Consider the following 22,028-nt stretch of genomic DNA (forward strand, 5'->3'; position numbering starts at 1 on the left):
TGTGTTTGTGTGTTGATCTGAACCTGTGTGGAGAAACTCGAGTGCAGAATTCTCCTGTGGCTTCTCTCTGTAGGTGGTTGGGACCGAAATAGAGACTCAATTCCCTTCTTATCGGAAGTAGAAATGAGAGTTTTTCGGTGGATGCTATGCCCAGCCTTAATCTCCCGTGGGGAAACACAGCTCTCCCTCCCTCCCTCGTCTCTCTTGCGTGCCCACACAAACACGCACACACAGCAGCAGACATGCTCACCTTTCCAGACAGACACTTGTCTCTCTCACTCAGTGGGTGTAAAGTTTTCTCTCTCCTGAGAAACAACAAACACGCTTGTACACGTGCTCCATATCGCACCTTCCAGATGCCAGAGGAGTTCCAGCCAGGTGAGCCCGCAGGGTCGGATAAGCTTCAGTGAAAACTGTGCACAAGAAGCGGGAGGGAGGGAGAATCAACGTGGTCCAAAAAAAGCATGCCCCCCCCCATCGCTGCACGGCAAACAGAGGCCAGCAGTCGCTCTGTGATACAACCTATTCCCTGTGTTTTCAATTACAGGATGCAGCTCTGTGTTATTGAACTGCCCTCAGGAAGGAGAAGTAATGTTAAGCACAGCTGAGCGAGATATGACTGCTGCAGATGCATGGGGATCGATACAACTTCCCCCTGAGCCAGAGCAGCTCCATCCAGTGTACAGATGTGTTTACCTGCAGCCGGAGCGCTACAGGAGCAGATCCCAGGGTGTTTTCTCACAACAGCGTACCCTCCAGAACTTTTGGGGCTGTCTGGCTCTAAATGATGACCCCCTCACGGTGATTGCAGAGCCGCAGCAGTCACGCACTTGCTGACAAGCTCAGAGTGGATGCAATATAGACAAAAGTGCAGGGAGCGAGAAGAGGGGGAGAAAAAAAAGGCCCAGAGAAGAGATGAGCAGGGAAAGAGCTGGAAGGAGGACTGCATTTTGAAGGACTGACCCTCATTGAGATTTGCGTCACGTTCCTCTGCGCTCAAAGCAGGAGAGGAGAAACAGGGAGAGGAGAGAGAAAGAGAGACGGAGATACAAGGGAAAGGAGGAACAGGATGCAAAATCAAGGGAGGGAGCAGAGGGAAATTCCACGGAACAATTCCTCATTTTCCCACCAGGCTAATTAAACTTTGACTTGGTTAGGGAGCTTTAATTACATCAGCCAATTAGAGCTCTTGGTTTGGATCCTGTTCCGTCGTTAATGAGCCTCTTGTCAAGTGATGGGACGCAGGGTGTGGATTACAAAGATGAAACTTGCTGGGGATAGTGGAGTGACAATGCTTTAGATATTTCACACACAAAGATAAACCATCATCCTCAGAAACAAAATGTATTCACACAATTAGAGAAGATATACTAACACCTCCTTTAACCACAAGCCAGCTCATTAAATATCTCTTATTCTATCTTCTCTACCTCAACACGACCTCACTTTTCCTCTCTCGCATACCTCCGAGCTACTTATCAGTCCCAGGATGCTGTCGGCTGTATATCGGTTTTACTCTTGACAAGATCACAGCTTTGAGGAGCTCCTCAATAATTCATCACACGATGCGCTATAGAGATGACCTGCGAGTGTTCTCTTTAAGGTTGAGGAGCCAAACTGAGAGATTGGGCGATAGATGAGGAATGACCCAGAGCGCTGAGCTCCCCCTCCTTGTTCTGTGTGACTCACAGCTCACACGAGATCAAACCTGCACCGGTCGATCAGTCTGGGTGTCAGTTATTTGTCAGTGTGATACTTTATCGATCCTCCTCTGTAGCCGTCCCTCAACTAGCAAGAAGCCCAAAGTTTGTCATACTGGTCCCATAGCTTGATGGTTTGGTAATATGTAGACTATAGATGGCGATGTTGGGTTGCTCAACAAGTCCTCAAGAATTGAAGTAATACGTTTGATCGTTTTCAAATGATTTGTATTTTGTCAGGTGCAACCCCTGCAGCCTGTACAACCCTACGGTTCAGTAGATTAAGTTTAATCTGATGATGAAATTTATTGAGATAAATTCAAACAGGACTGTGCTAACCTCCAGATCTAAGACCCCAGGATAAAGAGGTGCTGGACTAGACGTCTTCCTGAAGAAAACTGCCTACATCTGTATAATTGATACGCTAGCTTCATGCCCTTACCCACTAGGTCCCTGAGGTGCGTCTCCTATTTCTCACCAACATCTCTCTTCATTTAGTCTGTGGGACTAATGCTGATGTTTCCAGAGCCTAATAAACTTCCCCCGTCTCAGAGATTAATTCATAGCTCAAACCATCTGACTGCCAGATCTAGCTATAACCATTCCTTCTGCTTGTAGTCTGACCTCTGCTTTACACTGATGTATCATGATGTCATCATCCAGTTCATGCCTTTGGGTAACAGACAGTACACATAGCTCTCTGCTTTAAAGACAAGAAGTCTCAAATCAGTCTCACTTTTATATATTTGCCTTTTCATAATCCATGAATTAAAACAAGATCATTAGCCCCAAAACTGGTTATTTCTAAAAGTTATTTCTAAGTATCTCAGCATTAAGATCAAAAGTCCCTTTAGTGAAATTACACCTGTTTAGCAAAGTTTAGCAGTGAGAAGCAGGATCTGGACTTTTTCTCTACTGAAAAGTTTTTTTTGGATTTATTCTGTGGTAATGGACAACGAGCAGAAGGAAGCTAGAAGGGAAGTAATAGAGCTTAGGTTAAAGTCATGAACTGTATTACAAGTAGACACAGCCTCTGTGACGTCACCCATCTGTGTCTGAAACAGAGTTTTGAAGCAAAGTGTTGACGGGGTCTTGTCAGAAAGCTTTCACACTAATAACTACAGGGCACCCACCTCTCACTCAGCTTAGCCTTGCAGTGAAGTGTAAAGCCTGTGTTGTGCTTCCCGCACAAATGTGACGCGCGGAAATCAGACGCAAGAGATCCGCAGGAGAGGACGTTTTTATGCTTTTTAACACCCCCTCACAGCGTTTATTGGTGTTTATTCCCAAACTGCAGGGGGCAGTGTATCACAAACATATGTCTACCAGTGTACTAAAAGAGAGTTGAAGAAGTTTGTCTTTGTTACAGCTCATTCACATATCTGTCCCAGAGATTTTTCTAGGTTCTTTTAACCAATTCCGCTTCTCTGCTGAGAGTGGCCCTGCGCTGTGAATTAGTTATCACTCAGTTATTGTGGTGATCTCTGTGTGAAGCGTCATACAGATGCCTCTATTTCTGCATTTCAACAACTTCCGCCATCTCCGTCTGGCCAGTAAAAAATTTCAGAGTGTGCGCGGTATGGAAATTTTCCATGTGAAAAGGATCGCTTGAGGGGCAGGGGCAGGACTAGATAAGCTTTTTGCTTCTTTCTGTTCCTTCTCAAACTGGTTGCTGTGCATGTGTTTGCACTCACATGCTTTATTTGTTAAGGTACTGTAGCAGTACAGTTTGGTTTTCATATTATTTGTTGGATTTGGTTGTTGTTGTTTGTTATTTCTTTATTTCCTTTTGTTTTCTGTTTTTTAAGTTTGAGATAAATAAATAATAATAATAATAATAAGAGGGGGTGTATATGGCAAAGTGAGGTCATCCATCCACACCTACGCCCCCTCATAGACCCTGCATAAGACAGTTTTTGTGTCAGGCAGTTAACTTCTGCTGTGAACATGACTTTATTTTGACTTGGTCCATTTGTGGTTTCAGTAATTCTGGAACCAGCCTCAAGTGGACCCTCCACACACTGCAGATTCTTGTACTTCTGAGTTTACACTAACTCATTAACTCTGCTTGGTGAGGTTGGAGATGGTAGATGAGCACTGGTAGGACATAAGCAGGATTCACAGACATGTCACGTTTCAAATCTCAGTGCTACACAACTACAGATAAATCCTTTACCTTGTCCCTTTACATCCAGGGTTAAGTGTTTAACAGAACTGCTCTTTAAAACAAATAGATGCCAAAGAGCCACATTTTTAAAACAGTAGGTGATAGCGCTCATAGAAAACAGAGTTTTATCCTGGAAAAACACGACTGATTCCAGATGGTCCTTTAAAAACAATAAGTGCTCTATTAGACCGATTAAAGCAAAGCTCCTTTTTTTCACTCTGCTTTTTCATACTATATTAACCAATTACAGAGTAAAGCAAAAATTAACTCTAATATGTTTACATTGACAGCAGGTAAATTCATTTTAGCTTTTGATTAACATTTTAAAAGCTGTTGCTCTAAAAATTTAAACAATATATCCAGTCATTAGGGATACGTTTTAGTGAAAACAGTCAGGATTAAAAAGAGCTCTGACAGGAGAGTCAGGGGAATGGCTCCGTACATTAGCTGGATAACTGCAGAGCCTGGTGCTCCATCAGCTCAGCCTGCTGTTAAGCGAACGTATCAAAAAACCCAGGAACTGCATTATTCAACATTATTCAGATGCCTTCGAACCATTTCCCTTCAAAAATGGTCAATGATGCATTTTCTCATTAGGTATTTCTGCTGCAAACTATCGTTTGTGAGTAATGGTTTCTTCTTTTCCCTTGTGCCTCTGTTTTCTCAGCAGGGCTTCTTTCTGCTCACACTTCAAACTGTAAATAAATATCATAGCTCCTCCCAGGAGCACGGGGAAACAATGCTGGTTCACGGTTTATCTGAAGCAGCGTCTTTTTACTTTTTTATTGCTTTTATTTCCAGGAGCAGGGTGAGGTTGCAGCTGTTTTTCAACAAATATGTTTAAAGGAGAGCTTAGCACAGAAAGAGATGGGAGGCAGATATACCTGATATCAGCAGTGCGCTAGCAGAAAGAAATAAAGATACAGAGGAAGCCAAGAAAGTGAGGTGGTTAAGCAGGGATTTTGATATCTCTGTACTCCTTGTGCATGTCTGTGATTTATTTATACCATAGTGAGCTGGAAACACAGGGCCAGGCCAGGGAACAAATCCAGCCGGCTTCATGGAGCTGATCCAGGTGCTGATGAGCTGCAGGGAGGTGACTTTGACTGCAGCCAGTATGTGACTCTCAGTGAGACACAATATGAGCAGAGCATCATCCTCTTGTGTCAACATGAATCCTTGTGCCTGAGAGCGACAGCAGCAAATGCAGCAGTTGTAAACAGTTTATGAAGTTGCATGTTTTTTTTTCTCCTCCCCTCCTGCAGAGATTGCGCGGCGGTAATTGTGCCTATTGTGGTGCATGATTTAAAAGCAAGCACAGGGAAATATATAATGCACGGACATGCTGTTGGATTTTCCATCTGCAGCCTAATCAAAGCTGAATTATAGAACACTCAAACTCCAAACAACCTTTTTGCTCTAAATATTTCAAATGGATGTGAGCAGGGCGACGTGATCGGCAGAGTAACGATGTTTGTTAGGAGGCCGGCGAAGATGCATCAGTATCCATCTGCCCTGTGCTCATTTTGAATAAATGGAGGGAGGATGACTCATACTGGCAGCGATGTGGAGTGGCGTGTGGGTAAAGATAAAAAAGAGAATTTCATCATGCGGGCTAAACGTGGTTACACCGTCTCAGCTTTTCAAATCAATGAAGTCAAACTCGATCAATCAGTCTGAATATCTTCGCGTCTCTTTCTCTTCTATGCTAAAGTGACAGTGGTATGTTGGAGGCACACACACATATACACACATCATGCGGTTAGTATATCTGGGCACCAGTTGCATCAGTTGTGGTCTTTAAAGAGTGAGGGGTTTCACCATGGGTTAAAATTCTTGCACAGCCTTTTCTTGAAAAATAACACAGTCTGTAAGATAACCATGGAGTTAAGTTTAAACGTGATGAAGCCACAAGTCAGTAAGCAGCATTTAAGAGCTTTAAACTTGGTGATTTGATTTAACTTGATCTGGAAGGGGCTAGAGTTAGAGAACACAGGTGAACATGCTCTGCTTTGTTAATGTTTTCCTCTGAATGTGTATGATGTATTTACTCAAACTTTAAATCATGCAATCAAGAAGATTAATTTGCAAAGAAATTCTTATACATTTAGTAGGAAGTAGAAAGTTGGGTCATTCTGCAGCCAAGGAAAACAAAAAAGTTCACTTTGTAAACCAAGAGGGTGTGTCCACCTCATCCTTTAATCTGAATAAACATTGTTTATGTTTACAACTTGAAAAAAAGTCTCTTTAATTTAGGGCTTGGTATTGCTGATCCTTTAGGTTGTGATTCCAATCAGATTCAATTAGATTTGATTTTGATTTGAATTCTTTGATTTACAGTTTTTATGCCTATGTGAGCGTGTGTATTTTACCCACCGCTACTTTAATCCCTTGGTTTTCACATTTCTATAGTAATAAAGTTTTACTAGCCTTGTGGGATAAACTAACATTAAACTGACCATTGAAGCTGAAGTTATGAGCCTGCTCTTTCGTAATATTGTATCAAAGTAAACATTTCCTTGAAAGGTGGCATCAGAGAAGCCAAACAAGACATGTGCAGGAGTGTTTCTGTTGACATCTCTGTCCTCTTTCAGCCCTCCTCCTCCCAAGAGCTTAGGTGTTGACTCACCTTGAAACAGAAACAAGAAAACTGTCACAACTTTGAGGATTGTTGCTATTCTTACTACCTCTTATAGTTTCTGTTGCTCACTGAATCCCAAAATGCTGCTGTTGTCCGGATTACAGGACAGGATTCAACATTCATAACCTACTACTACTGAGACCCAAGTTTTTGTTAGCTTTGCATTTTCACTTATTAGAGTACTTTGCCGAAGAAAAGCCAACATTTTGTCACTGTATGAGGTTCTAGAGTCTCAGGAGGTTTTAATTTTTTTTGTCGTAACATTAAAAATGTTACCAAATAAAACATCAACATGCAGATGCAGAGGACGTATTTTCTGCTATAATTTAGTGTTTGTTACTTTTACTGTAGAAAATTAGTCACCAGTGTCATGTGGTTTTAACCAATCAGAATCAAGGATCAAACCATCAGTGGAGCCTGATGGGGAGTTACAGTCTTTTGGTGATAACTGCAAAATCAAATTTGCTGTTGTGCTCACTGCCTCAGGCTATTGCAGACTGTACGACTTATCTTTTAAAATCTTGATTTGAGGATAAAAATATTTACAGAAGGCCAGCTGGTCAGTTATTATGATCATTTTATTTTCTTTTAGTGTTCAAAGACAGTGTTAGTTTTCTGGATAATAGTTTAGGACCAGGTGCAGAGCAGTGTAAGAATACTTCACATTATTTCGCATCTGTTTCTCTTTTTAATGTAGCGATGAACAATGAGTCCATGGAATTTTATAAAACCTTTGGATTTTGACAATAAACATGTTTTTGTTTGTATGTTTGTTTGTTTGTTTGTTTTTTAACATTTCCTCAAAGGGGCGTGGTATGTTTTGGGGTCTGAACTTGGAAGGGTTCAGTATCAGGAATGAATGGCCTCCTCACCCTGCATTAAACCTTATAATGGACACCTCGGCGGGCACTAACCCTCATTTGTCAAACACTTACTCGACTCCAAAAAAGCTTAGCCTTTTACAAATCCTCTTTGAGTGTGTGGTTCTTGGCAGCCTCCAGCAGGAAAACATTTCGGTGAGCGCACATTTCTTGTGCCAAATCGGGTCAACTTTTTACCCCCTGTCCGCGACCTGTCTGTGGGGGTGCACTGAACAATCAGAGCAGCGTGCAGAGGGAAGACGGTGCAGTCGTGGAGAAGGGGACAGCAAATTGAAGTTGATGATTGGTTTAAACTATGGGTGCAGTAGGGTTTGGGTCACACAGCAGGAAATGAAAAGATGGCTCTTTTGATATGTGCCTAGAGTGCTGAGATGTGGCTCTGCTTGTGTCTGTGTTAGAGGGCTGAGGTTCATTATTTTCCAAGTAGCTGCAGCCTGCCCGTCATGTGGGATGGTGATACACACCCTTCAGGCTTTAGCTCTGCTATGCATGAGATCACAGCAGAGCGATGTGTCGGTTTGATAGCAAAGTCCTTTATTGTTCTTCAATAAGATCTCCGTATATAAATAATCCTTTCTAAGCATCCCTCTGTGGGTTCAGAGAACTGGAAGGAAGTGTCCCTGATTCTGCAAGGAATACAGAAAGTGTTTACCGTAAAAAGACTATCCATTTGCAAAGTCAGCCACATGTAAGTGGGGCACACAGCCAGTGGAGGTTACTCCTCAGTAATTGGTGGGCTGCACACTGAGCACAAAGTAGAAAGCTTGAAATTGCACTTGCAGCATCTCTGCCATGCAGGCAGATGGCAAAGTAAAGATAGAAAGCTTCCATCTTGTCCTTAACCCTTAGTCACGCAAATGTCCCAGATCCCTGAGAAACTATCTCTGGGGTCCTGCAAAACAGTTTTTAGTGGAATAACTTGTCAAAGTTAAAGTAAGAGCAAAAAATAAAAAGAAGAAATTGAAGAGCAGTAAACTTAAAAATTCTTCAAGCTCTTTGTTCCTCAAATGTGCCACCACGCTCGGCTGTCCTCAGCCTTCAAGGTGAAACACAGCCCTCTAACACAGAAAAAAAGAAAATATAATGGAGAGAAATATCATTGCCATGGAAACTAGCACTTCCAGCACTACAACACAAGTTGGTAGAAGGGTTGAAAGAATCACAAAGTTTTTTTCCTCTACAGCTCTCATGTATGCTTCATTTCAAGGCCTGTTTCTCTGAAGTGTGTTGTTATTAATGCTGATGTGTTTAGTGGCTTTGTTAACTCCCTCTTTGTAACGAGGCCTCTTCTGTTCTTTAAGTGAATTGTATGGTTGTGTATCTGACAAGACTGGGGAGGGGGTCAAGGTTTGGGTTTCTTTTTGAGCTGAATACAAGTCAACAGGGGAAATAGTTACAATCTCAAGACCTCCCCTTTAACCTGACCCTGAAATGCCCGAACCAACCCGCTCTCCCCCTGAGCCACTAATTTACCTCACCAAATGAACAAAGAGCCAGAGTCATGATTTTATGCTGGTGGTGTTGGCATTTATTTGGTCCTGTCTTTGCTGTCACTCTTCCTTTTTCTCCCCTAAAGATTTGCCATAATCTAATCCCACCTTGATATGTTTTTCAAATGTTTTCTCCTTGACTGTTGACCTTTAAACATTTCCTGCACTGACACAAGCGTTTGATGAAATCAATTGTAGTGTTTTACCAGACTGTTGGTGCTACTCTTACTTCTTTTGATTATATGCTCAACCCTCAAAACAGATTCCCACTACTTTTTTATTACATATTACATATTTTTGCATATTTTGAGCTCTTAATCACCTAAAGGGAACACATAGTTTTGAAATTGCTCCAGTAGATAGCTTAAGCCCACAGCATGAAAAAGGCTATCGTACACTGCAAAAACTGAAATCTTATCAAGAGTTGATGTCTTAATATTTGTCAAAATTGTCTTTTTAAACTCAACATGAGCCACATTCCACTTGTTAGTCCAGAAAACCTTCTTGATTCAAGTTATTGAAAGACAAAAATGAGGTCTGAATTGCTTGTAACAAGTTAAAAAATCTGCCAATGGAACAAGAAAGATTTGCTAGAAAATTTGCTGAAAACTAAAATATTGTCTTAATACTAGTAACTTTTTTCTTGATCCATTGGCAGATATTTTTAACTTGTTACAAGCAATTCAGACCTCATTTTTGTCTTTAAATGACTTGAATTAAGACATTTTTCTGGACTGGTCGGGTGAATGTGGCTGATATTAAGTCTAAAAAGGCATTTTCTACTGAAAATAAGACAAAAACACTTGATAAGATTTCAGTTTTTTTGCGGTGTAGCAGCAGTGTAGTCCTCCAGAGGTAATGCATCTGATCAATATCATGTCCACTAAGGTTTCTAAACTTAGTCGGAGCTATCTGACACCAAGCTTTCTACACAGAGACCTTGTCTTTCAAGTATAGGATGCACATTTTTCAAATTAGAAAATGTTTTAAAGTCGGCCAGATGAAAAGTTACTTTTGCAGTCTCAAGAAATAACAAAGTTTGAGCTATTGTGCAACTCTAGTGTTTAATAGTTTAAATAAGTTCACGATTTAAAGGGGTTATAAAACAGGATGAAATCAACATTGTTACCTCTTTATGACCCACATAAGCAAAAAAGGCAACAAGCCTGATATAGTAAGCATGTAATTTGTAGTGTATGCAGGTGTCAGGCAGAGCAATTTACTGGACAGTGAAGGACAAATCCCTTATGTTTACTCTTCCCACCTTAAGTGTTCATCTGGAGTGATACACTTGAATGTTAAAAGACGGCATGATGAGATTTACATTGAAAAACAAACAGAGACCAGAAGTACCTCTTTAGCCACACAAACGATGGGTTCCCAGGTGGAGCTTTAAAATGCCATGGAGTGTGTTTGCATTGAGAGGGAATGATGCAAGGTTTACTCCTACTCTAAATCATAGGTTTGATACAGACTCAAAAAGTAAAATTGATACAGATGACAAAGAACCGGTCCATAGGACAGATCTATTAGACTCAGTTCTATGCCCTTTTGTGTTTACAACAACCAATGTCATCAGTGCTGTTAAGTCTCAGGATTTATTGCAAGGCAGTGCTAAACTAACATGAAGGAAGATGACCTCAGCATCTCCTGCTGGTATTGGAGATTACTCACCACACTTTTACACATTTATTATCCCCTAATATATCAATGCAGTTAGCTTTAGCTAGCCAGGGTTGTGAAGGCCATGTTGGATGATTCATTTTTGTTCACAAAGTTAAAAAAAAACATATCCTGAAGTTATGAATATATGATTCTCAGTTTCAGTCTCATATCAAGGATTAAAGAATAATAAATTCATACTGGCATCAGATTGGATTAGTAATGGTATAGGGGCTTAAAAAGTTGGATCAGTGCATCCCTGTTCTACAGATCCCTAAAGTAAAGGTGTCATTTAGAGTATCATTCTGGGTCTTTAAACAGCTGTTTGACCTATGATTACTAGAAGTGCATCATCTGGTTTCAGATAAATTAGCACAAGATGAGGAACAAAATACAGTTTAGCAACCAGAAAGTATATTCTGAGTGAAATGTAGCATTGGTTGAGGGTCTGTCCATGCAGAGCCACTTCTATTAACTGGTTTATTTTGCCTTGGTTTTGGCCAAAATTAAGATCTTTCTATCAAATTAGAGAAAAAGTGTGATCCAGCATCTCTAAACTTGATCAAATGCACATGCCTCAGAGGACTAACTTTGTGGCTGCCACTATTAGCAAAAAAAAAATAAAAAATGGAGCAATCCCAGAAACTTTCTGTTCCCATTGGTCATTCAGACCCAAAATATTATGAAATATGGCCTTGGCTTTAAAAGATCAAACTATGCTGTAACTCTAGTTCCACCTAAATTAACACAAATGTTATGAACCTACACCCAAAGAGCTTTATTTATGGGTGTTCATTTGCAGTGGGATACACTCAGGTTAAGTGACTGAAGCTGGTCAAAAAATTGGCTCATTCAGACAATTTTTCCAAGTGTTCACTTGTGTTAAGAGCTGCTTTAGAAGTACATCATTGCCCCATGTTTTTATGTGGTGTTTGGGGGGGTGGGCATCAGGGAGTAGTAGTGTTTAATGCTCTCTCTCAGTGCTCTGAGAGTTTGGGTTAGAAATCAGGGGCATCAGTTTCCTGCAGCAGCTCCAGAGGGTTTGCACACAGATTGAGATAACCGGAGCTAAGCAACAGAAACAACCATGTCTACAGGGGAGGGAATGAGAAAAAAAAAAAACAAAGATTCATCCAAAGATATTCCTTTAACATTCTGACCATTTCTCACCCAATAAAATCAAAGGAGGTAAAGACGGGGGGGAAAGTTGTTTATCACTATCCAAGAACAATCTTACACAGCTTTCTTTTTGTAATTTTTTTTTTCATGCAAAAATCATGCGGCCAATTTGTTGATGTAAGTGACCTGAACCTCGTGGTTTGCTATCTTATTTAACCAATCACAGCAGAGAGAAACATCAGAGCGTTAGCGTAGTAAGCTTAGTAAGTGAAGGATAGGCTGTGTAGATCTTTAGATGTTAAGTTGTTCAGTGTAATTTGTAGTCTACTTTTACCTTGTCTTAGTAATGTATCTTATAGGTCAGAGCAGTCAGAAACAGGAGCAGGATACAGAATGTTTCTACAGCTTGTATATTAGTTCAGCTCAGACTTAGTCAGCAGTTTAACTTTTTAAGTAGCACAGACTAACTAAACTTGTATAACTAACCTCATGTTAAGTTTTAGTGCTGTTCTAATTCTGGTGTTGCTGTAATAATTTGATCTGTTTTATTTTGTTGATCTGGAGGTGACGTCCTTCTCAGATGGTCTCTAACACTCTTTTCCTTCGTTGTCTCTTTCTTGTCCTAGGAGGTGAATTAGTGTTGCCCATTATTACGGTGGACTCTCTAGACCCCCCATCCATCGCCACCCGCTATCCAGTAATCCCCTCACCCCCTACTACCTACCGCCCCTTCCTCACTCTGCTCGAAACCACCAAAGAGTCCCTCCCCTTGCCCAATGGCCGGCCCCCTTGCCCCTTGGACCAGGAGGACTGCGAGGAGACCATTGAGGTGTCGGCGTACGGCTCGGGGGAGATGACCGAGTCGGATGACGAGGACTATTATAAAAACTCCCCGCTGGTCACTGACAGGACTGTCCTCCCTCCACCCCCTGCTGCTGAGGGTGGTGTGCAGAACCCCCGAGACCGCCACTTCTCACGCATCCCCAACTCCCACCGCCCACCTCTCTCCTCCACCCCCACAGCCAACCCTGATCAGCTCAACCCTCGAATCAAGCCAGCCGCTGGCGGTAGCAGCAGTAGCAACAATATCCCCGCCGGGAAAATGAACACCCGGGACCAGGTGTTGCTGCCGCCGGTCCACCCCTCTTCAGATCCAGGTCACCGCAGAAATCCTGGTATAACATACCCTCCAAATTTCCCCCATGTTCCCACTCCAGACCCGACATCTCCTGAGAGAGGGCTCCCAGGCGCTGTGGAAGTGCAGCAGTCCAGCAGCACCACAGGAATGGTTGTCGGCATCGTGGCGGCCGCCGCCCTCTGCATCCTCATCCTGCTCTACGCCATGTACAAGTACCGTAACCGAGACGAAGGCTCCTACCAGGTGGACCAGAGCCGCAACTACATTAGCAATTCAGCCACGCAGAGCAACGGAGCGCTGGTGAAAGAAAAACAGCCCACCACTGCCAAGACAGTCACCAAGAACAAGAAAAACAAAGACAAGGAGTACTACGTCTGAAGGAGCGCCACCGTGACACCACAGAGACAGACAACAGACGCACTTAGAGAAGAGAAGAGACAAGAGAGAGTGAGAGAGAGTGAGAAAGGCGGATGTAACGTAGAGGGTAATTCATCTAAACTCAGTATTGTCAGGTGGCCATCCATGTTTCCAATTCTAATCTAATCAGAGAGATGCAGCAAAACAAGCTCCTGTCCACACCTGCCAGCATTGTTGTGACTGATTTGGCTTCGTATTACATGTTAATAATGGTGTGGTTGCAATGAAAGGCTATCACAGCTCAGATCTCAACACTTACTGTGCCAACAACTGTGTACCAAATGCTGATTAAACAGTGATTCATGGATTAACTCATGACAGGTTATTTAATACCTGGAGTACTGTAAGGAAGCACCATCATCAGTATTTGTGTCAAGGTCTGTGCTTCATTCTGAGGCGAGCGTGTGGTGCACGCAGCCACCTTAGACAGTATCAACATCTTATTTTACAACTAGGCTGAAATTAGCAACTTGAAATCCCTCGCTTTAAAATCAGTGATACTGCCAGCTCACAGGAACTCTGTCTCATCTGAGTGTTCGACAACTCTTACCTCTCGTCAGATCTTGCTCTCTCTCCCTCTCATTTGCACTCTGTTTCTCTCTTTGTCTACGGTGCTCAGCAGCTGGTGCAACGTAAACTCTGCCGTGTTTCAAGCATGTAGTATTCATTTACGAAAAAGAGAATTTTTCTTTCTGTGGAGTTTAAAAACTTAAAAAATATGACGATGATTGATGATCATAACAACCGTTAAACGTAGCAACTATGTGAGATTCCACCGCTCCGACTTAATGGATGCTAACTTTGTACGTTTAGCCGCCAAAAACTTGTCGAGGCCAAAAACCCCTTGGTCGTCCTTTTGTTCCAGCAGATCTGTGTCATGTGTTTCTGGGGGCTCCAAGGCTCCCCCTAGTGGGCCAGCAGAGAAACTGCGTCACGTCCTTACAGTTACTAATAACCGAAAACAGAAAAAAACCTCCAGCAAACCAGATGAACTCTGTTCTATATAATTATAAATATATGTATAGACGTTGCAGAAACCTGTGGACCTGAGAAATGCAGAGAAATGAAAGTATGATGATACTGCACAGAGAAGACGGACTTCAGGATTTTGGACGTCAGAACAGTTTCACCACCCCAGACCCCGCCCCTTTCATGAACAGTATGGCTGACGCAATGCCCCGCTGCAAGACTCAGCCACTTTGGTTTGCTCCTTTCTTTTTTTTTTTTTTTTTTTTCTCTGGAGAAATGAGAGACATTTTAGGGAAATTCATCCTTGCTGGAGTTCCTCTGCGGAGAGAGATGCCTCACGGCTGAAAAAGCAACTGTCTTTTGCCCTCTCTCTTTCTCTCTCTGTCTCTCTGGAGCCTGACTGGACTGATGGCAGCCAATGGGCAAAAAGCAAACTTTGTGGAAAGAGCACACACATTAAAAGGTGAACGCCAGTTCCCTGAAAGATGTACAACAGAACTCTAGTATTCCAATTTTCTCAACTCTATTAAAAAAAGAAAACTGTACCATGAAAAGAAAAGAAAATCCTGAAAAAAGTTTGTGAAATGTCTAAATATTTGACTCTCATCCCATTACTAAGAGAAATGTGTTTTCCCTACTATCATTCCTGTTTGGAGAAAAAAATGATCATATGGTTCTGGGGAACTGAAATTTCTATGTATTTTCTTTTAGTAATCAAAGAAAGTGTGATTTGGGTTTTGAACATGAAGCCATCCATTCTTCTTTTCCAGGGGCAGGAAGTTTCTCTCCTTTAATCCACAGTTTTTCATCCAGCATCTATTCCTTTTCTCTGGACAGCAGATTGTATGTCTCATACCCCTGTGGAGAAAGCAGTCTCTAACTGTTCTCCATGTTTTTTTACTTTCTTTTTTCTATCTATTTTTGTCTATACGGATGGAGACGCGAAGGCCACTGTTTTATTTGGCGGGCTCCATCGATTAACTGTCCTGCCACGTTTGTCTAGTTTCTCTCTTTCTCCATCCCAAACATACTCCTCCCAGTATCTTCATGTTCTTTCTAAATGTTATTGTAAAGTGTTCCAGTGAGATGACTCTAAATATGTGTACATTAACAGAGGGAATACACTTGGTTATATACTTCTTACTCCCTGTGTCGCGTGGTCTCTTTATCCTCTTCTTGTCTTATTTAATTCTGATCTCAGAGTGAGGATATGTTGATGCACTTTATTTGATCTACAGAGCTGCTGTTTGATGTCACTGTGAGTGTTTTACTCTTTACCTAAAGAACGGTGCAATGGTCAGCGAAGTGGCCTCACAGGGTTATCCAGCTTCCTTCCACCACCACAAAGCATGCTCATCAGTGATTGGTCACTTTTCTGTCAGTGTGAGTGTGTGAGTGAGTGAATGGTTGTCTGCCTCCTCGTTGGTCTCACGTTCAGTCACTACACAAACAGGACCATTAGTCACATAATCAGCCAGTTAACTAACTACACCATGAAAGTGATGCAGGTGCAGATTACGTGGGAACCTCCTGGAAAACAAATGCGAACTGCACATGTCTACTACTCACAAACAGCAATAAACCTGGCGAGCGGCAATGGTGTGACCAAGAGAAGATCAAGAAAAACAGAAGAAGAAATGGAGATTTTGTTTCAAGAATGCTCAAACAGCTGTTATCAGTGAGTCAATCAGGTAAACAAAGAGAAAGAGAAAGTTTGGCGATCTTGAACAGAGTAAATGCGTGTGGTGTTTCTGAGCGCACAGTAGAAAACCTCCATGATAAAATAAGCCATATGAAAGCTGCTTTGCAGAACAGGTGCCACAGGAATGCCCCAGTACCTCGATGAATAACTCTTACAGCAGATTATGAACACAATCTTGGAGGACCTAGATGTATAAAAGCAAAGACTGAATGAAACTTGTAAAGCTGGAGGCAGCGAGCCTCACTGGTTTAAGACTTCGATTGCCTCCTTTATTTCATCTGTTCACTGAAAAAATGTTGTTTCTCCTAAATCTAAATTTGCTGTATGGCTACACACCACCTTGCCAAAGGATTGTCCACTGTTTTTGTATATCTCGTCTCAAACGATAACGCACTGGGGGATGTCTGCCTTTAAACCGCCAGAGGTGCTGTTTTCCTGCTGTTAGCGCCTGTAATGGTGGCGTACACCTCTACTGAACTTAATGCTCTTACGGGCCCAGATCTCCTGACTCCTGCCTTATAACATGCAGGTTAGCTATCCCCAGCTGGGATAGGCTCCTACTCCTTCAACCCTTAACCGGATTAACCAGTAAAGACAATGAATGAACAGATGGATGGTTTAATCCGTCCTACTGGTAGATCACCCAAACTTTGGGCTGAAATAAGTTGAAAGTTTTACACACAGTGGCTGAATGTTTGAGAACTTCATTGCTCTCAGGTGACTCTTTTCTAGAAACTAAAATCTAAAAAGGAAAACCATCATTTTTATCAACTACATCCAGTTTTTGTAAAACAGTGTATTTTGTTTTCATTTTTTCTTGTTGGTTGTTTTGATAATAACAAAGATAACAAAGCTAAAAAGACCGGAAGACCCAATTTTTAAAAATGTTTCTCTCTGATTAAGTGAAACACATGTAATGAAGAAAGTTGGAAAAATAAGAGGGAAAAAAAAAATACCAGCAAAGAAGAAGGTAGAAGTTGGTCATGAATGAAATACGAGTGCAGCTTTTATTACAGATTTTACCGTAGCGCCAGTCAGAAGTATCAGCAACATCACTACAACTCAGTTTTTTTGTTCTGTTTTTGTTTTGTTTTTCTCTGTCAAACTTCCTTTAGAAAGTTTTTTTTTTTTTTGTAATGTATTGTCATTGCTGTCACATCCCCACAGATTTTTAAATCTGCAGGAATGTGACAAAGCTAAAGCTAAAGACAATTTAAAAACACTGACACCATAAACACATCTGATCATTTCAAGTGTATATATACTCACACACACACATAGATAGATAGATAGATAGATAGATAGATAGATAGATAGATAGATAGATAGATAGATAGATAGATAGATAGATAGATAGATAGATAGATAGATAGATAGATAGATAGATAGAGATCAACCTTGAAAGCGTTATCCTCACTGTTCTTGAGGATTTACATATTGACATTTCTTGCAGCTGAACAGATTGAGGGTAATGAATCAACTATAGATAGATTTTCATCCTCTCCATCTTTTTTTTTGCACAGTTTTGGTTTTGCAAAAACACATTTTGAATGATTGTCATGCAAGATTATGATAACTTTGATTCCAATTTTCAAGAATAACCTTCTTTAATGAAAACTACGTCTTGAATCGATGGAGGCAAATCACAGGCAGCCAATCACTATGGTCCAAATGGGTTTAAATGTGTGAAAGCATTTACAGAGCAGTGAGTCAACATGAGTACAACACTTCACACCTCTCCAATCAAGAACAACATGAAGTCACCGTGGCCTCACTTCTGTTCGATCTGAGGTAAGTGCTCTCACGCTGTGCTGTGCTTTATTCATAATGTTAAAGTTTGAAGACCATTTTGATATTCAAGAGCTTTTTTCTTCAATATGGTAATACATGACTGAAATATTGGTGTTTTTAAATAACGTAATCTTGATTGGTTTGCTAGTCTGCATTGTTGTCTGACTTTCTGTGTCATTATGTAAAGAAAAGCCCAGATACGACGCAAAGGTCAAAGGAAATTTATTGTTCCCAGAGGGAAATTTGTTTGCAGCTGGAGACAGACAAATGCATAAACAAGACAAATAAAACATTAAATAAATCATCCACATCAAGTTCATACAACACGAAATATGAAGCCAAGCAGAGGTTCTCCAGCAATGTGATGAATGATAAGTAGATAAAAAAGATAAAAGACATGAAAAAGATAAAGTGCAGTGCATGGGCAAGCAATGGTTATTTAATAGACCAATAGCAGCAGGTACAGATGAAACCAGACGCCTTTCAGTCTTCACCAGTCTGTACCGTCCGCCTGAGGGCAGAAGACTGAGGGGATGATCTGGGCTCAGCAGGACAAAAGTCGTCTTTCTGACCAGCTGCCTGCTGTGGAGGTCGCTCGCCGGGCCTGTCTCCTCCCCACAATCTTGCTCGCTACTGTAACAAGACTAGGGGGCCAGATTACCATACCAGGCAATAATACAAACCATAAAAAACATTTCAACAAAACATTTTTTTTTTATCTTAGAGGATTCATTTCAAGAACACATTTTCTTAAGAAATACAGCCTCTGATGGATCTTGTCAAGCACAGTGCCCAGATATTTGTAGCTGTTCACTATCTCTACAACAACACCCGTTAATAAATTTGACCCAGGACTGGATTGAATCTTCCTAAAATCAACAACCATGTCCTCTGCTTTCAAGAGGTTAACACTACAGGAACAAATGTGATCTAGTTCTAGTGAGGACAATGACTGATCCTAAAAATGAAGTCTGACGTCTGATGAGAGCCAAAGTGATGTACCTGAACAGTTTCAGAACATTTTGAACCCATGTATCAGTTAAACACCAATATATAGATAGAAATAGGTGCTAGAGTGAAGCCCTGTGCTCCATTGGATCAAGGGTCTAGCCTAACATTCTGCAGTGAATGCACTGGTGCACATAACTTTTTTTTTATTTGCACCCAAATTTTAACCAGGTCACCTTTAACGCCATGAGGTCACCTTTTCATCACTCTCCATAACTTTCATTCATGAATGATTTTGAAACAACACTAAGGTTCAGAGAAATATTTGTCTTTACTTGAAGTAAAATTACTGCATTTTCCAGACTGTAAGTTGCATTCTTGTCATAGTTTGTCTGGTGCTGCGACTTATAATCATATATGACATATATATAAAAAATATGAGGTACTGTGTGATTAGACACTATTATGAGGAAAGACTGCTAAATTTATACATAATGAATTTTGATGAGGAATTATATTCACAGCCTGACTGTACTACACGCGAAGGGAGGCTCTGCCTCTCCAGCTTTAGACAGCCTGACAGCTCCTGGTGCTAAGCACCTGATGATGTTACTGAGGGAAATAAAAGTTCATTCGTGTCTTCTTCGCTCTCCATTGTAGACAGTTTTTGGGATTTGAGTCACAAACTAGAGTCAGAACTTTAGTAACGTTTAAAAAGTGAGAAAATTTATCCGATGGCAACACTCACTGCAGAGCAGGGGGATGAGTGAAGTGAGTGAGGAGAAACTGAAACTTAAATATAGTCATAGATATTAGGTGCTGTAGGAAAAAATACTTAAACATCATATTATACAGATACTTTCTCATAAAAGTTATATTTAAATAGTTTTCTCTGGAAATACTGTAGACATGCCAAATCATTCCGAAAAAATGCAACTTATAGTCCAGTGTGACCTCATGTTGCATTTTTGGACTATACAAAGCAACTTATAGACCAGTGTGACCTCATGTTGCATTTTTGGACTATACAAAGCAACTTATAGACCAGAAAGTGTGATAAACTACTGAAGATTTTATTTTCAGTGTCCGAGTTTTTCTTCATGCTTATGGTAAGGTTGCATAGAGTAAGAGAGAGGGCGAGATGGTGCAGGCTAGCAAGCCATGTTTCGTCAAGTGTAGCCTCTATGTTTCCCTTTCAACCAGATAAATCAGTCGGCATGTTTAGGTTTGAATGTTTTTGGTCCAATAACTGAGCAGAAAGCTGAGCCTTCACCATGTATCAGTGCTGCAAAGCATCTTGCTCATGATGGATCAGGATCAGACTGAGAGTTCTTTCTAACCACAGAAAGTCAGAAGTACTGTGTTTGGTGCTGTGCCAGACCATGGAGGTTTAGTTCCGTCTGAGGAAGAAATAATTTGCAGCATATATTTCCCTCTCTTCGTATCTCTTCTTTGAGAAAGTGGATTCAAACTTTGGACCTCCTCACACGTTTCGCTATCCTCTGAAACCACTTGCCAACAGATTTCTTCCACTGGCTGACAATTCAATGTTTTTCACACGCTTTGCGGATAAACAACTTACCTTTGTGCACCAGTGATTTGATTGACACCATGTGACATTATATAACCCACATGACTTCACAGCCGAATCGATGAGCTCAAACGTTATTGATTTTCAGGTTTTGAAAGCCAAGTCATTAGCAGACACAGAAGTTATTCCTTCCCCCGCCTCTCTTACAGCTCTTTTTGACAGATGACCCCTGAACCACACACAGGAGCTCTTTTTTTTACTGACTCAGTCTTTCATCTACAGGGTGTGTATCGTCCTGTCACACTACTGCTTGAACTGTGAAGTAAACCTGTGCTTTGAGCTGATGTTGCTAAGTTCTAGCTGTTATGATTCTACATTCATGTGTAGTGTGTAGCAGGCGCTCTGAAAAACAGCCTGTGTCTCTGTTGTCCCAGATGTTTCCTTATTCCATTGGTCCAGTTTTCAATAAGTTGCTATCACCTTTTTCTGTTTGTTTAAAAAACTCCAACAGATCATTAATTTTTTGTTGAAAACCAAGTTTTTCCCCAAGTTGCTTTACTCTTTGGTTTATTACTTTGTGAGTCGTTAATTCAATAAAGAGTCACTTGTGTTGTGTATTTTGGTCATTTGAGCATATTTTTGTCCGAATCAGTTCAACACAAGATACAACATACATCTTGGCATATATTATATGCAATAGACCACCACCCAGTGTAAGGTGTTTGCCACCGCTGCCTTAACTTAAGAGTAGTTGACCACAAAACCACATTATAAGGTTTCTGCTTTACTTAATCTTCCAGGATGTGCAAACTCTTTGATAAAAAAAAATTATATTTTTAATGATAAAACATAATCATTGTTATTACCCATGAATGTACTTTTACAAAAAAAAAGGAGGAAAGCAGGGGGGGAAAATATATATCCTAACTTAAAGTTATTTACTATCAGCTCTGAAAACGAAAAAACACTTTTTAATAGTTGTTATTTTTGTTTAATTTCTGACCTCTCAAAGAATTATTAGAGTTTTTTAGATTAAAATTTGTGAATAAAAACGTAAAATCTGTTTTAAACCTCGTACCCCTGTTTAGAGTGGTAAAGTGAAAAACAAAGAGTCAGGGTTAAAGCACTTCATGATTCTGGGTGTTTTACGACAGGTGGTGAAATAAATTTATTAACACTGTATTTCTTATTGGCTTGCTAAGTGCATGTGTATGTTTACATCCTGGTAGTAGAGCACAACAACTGTTACTGTAAACCCAGGGCTTCTGATTGGAGTAGTGATAAGTTAGCTTCAATTTAGAGATTACATGTAACAGGCATTCATGGTGTACCATTATAAAAAAATGTTTGTATTTTGGCCAAATAAAGTAATTTTGAGGGTAAAATCACATCACACTTCCTTTCCCACATGGAATCATGGATGGTGTCAGTAATTCAGGGTGATTCACCAGGTATTTTGTAAATATGTTAGACTTGTGTTTTCTATTTTGATTTGATCCAATTGTAATACTCAATAATTCCTTTATTAAAATAAATTAATCTCTCTGTATAAGAAAACAAAAGCTCTCTGTCTTCTAAGCTGGTTCCATCTAAAAAGTGATGCAGGAATGTTACGCTCAGAGACTCGAGCAGGAGGGAGCAGCAGGTCTCAGAATTAAGCAAAGTGCAAATATTAATTATCGGAAACTATTCACACTCCCGCAGCATCTAAAAATATTTTATTCCTGTCTACAGGTGGTTCCGTCTGCAGGACTGTTTGCAAACATTACCATGTTGTTCCTGCATGAAAGTATGTTCAAAAACACCTGTCGCTCTCAAATGTCACATGGGTTAGTGCAGCATGGGAATCACTGAAAAGGCAGATCAAATGAA

General features: G+C 40.7%; 1 protein-coding gene across 9 annotated transcripts in view; it reads left to right on the forward strand.

The window, feature by feature from the left end:
• The window catches only part of nrxn2b (neurexin 2b), a 920,596-nt gene extending 905,269 nt beyond the window's left edge, over window positions 1–15,327 (forward strand). For 7 of the 9 annotated variants that reach the window (XM_074699347.1, XM_074699353.1, XM_074699351.1 and 4 more), the window contains one exon: window positions 12,287–15,327. In XM_074699347.1, coding sequence (XP_074555448.1) covers window positions 12,287–13,176 — 890 coding nt within the window. In that variant the 3' untranslated portion in view covers window positions 13,177–15,327. The remainder of the gene's footprint in view (window positions 1–12,286) is intronic. The other 2 variants (XM_074699355.1, XM_074699356.1) reach the window with 1 other exon arrangement.
• Window positions 15,328–22,028: the final 6,701 nt, after the last annotated feature.

This window comes from Halichoeres trimaculatus, unplaced genomic scaffold (genome assembly GCF_033239565.1).
Source record: "Halichoeres trimaculatus isolate MK-OKI-2021-1 unplaced genomic scaffold, fHalTri1.1 fHalTri1_scaffold_22, whole genome shotgun sequence".
In the NCBI taxonomy this organism is placed as follows: domain Eukaryota; kingdom Metazoa; phylum Chordata; class Actinopteri; order Labriformes; family Labridae; genus Halichoeres; species Halichoeres trimaculatus.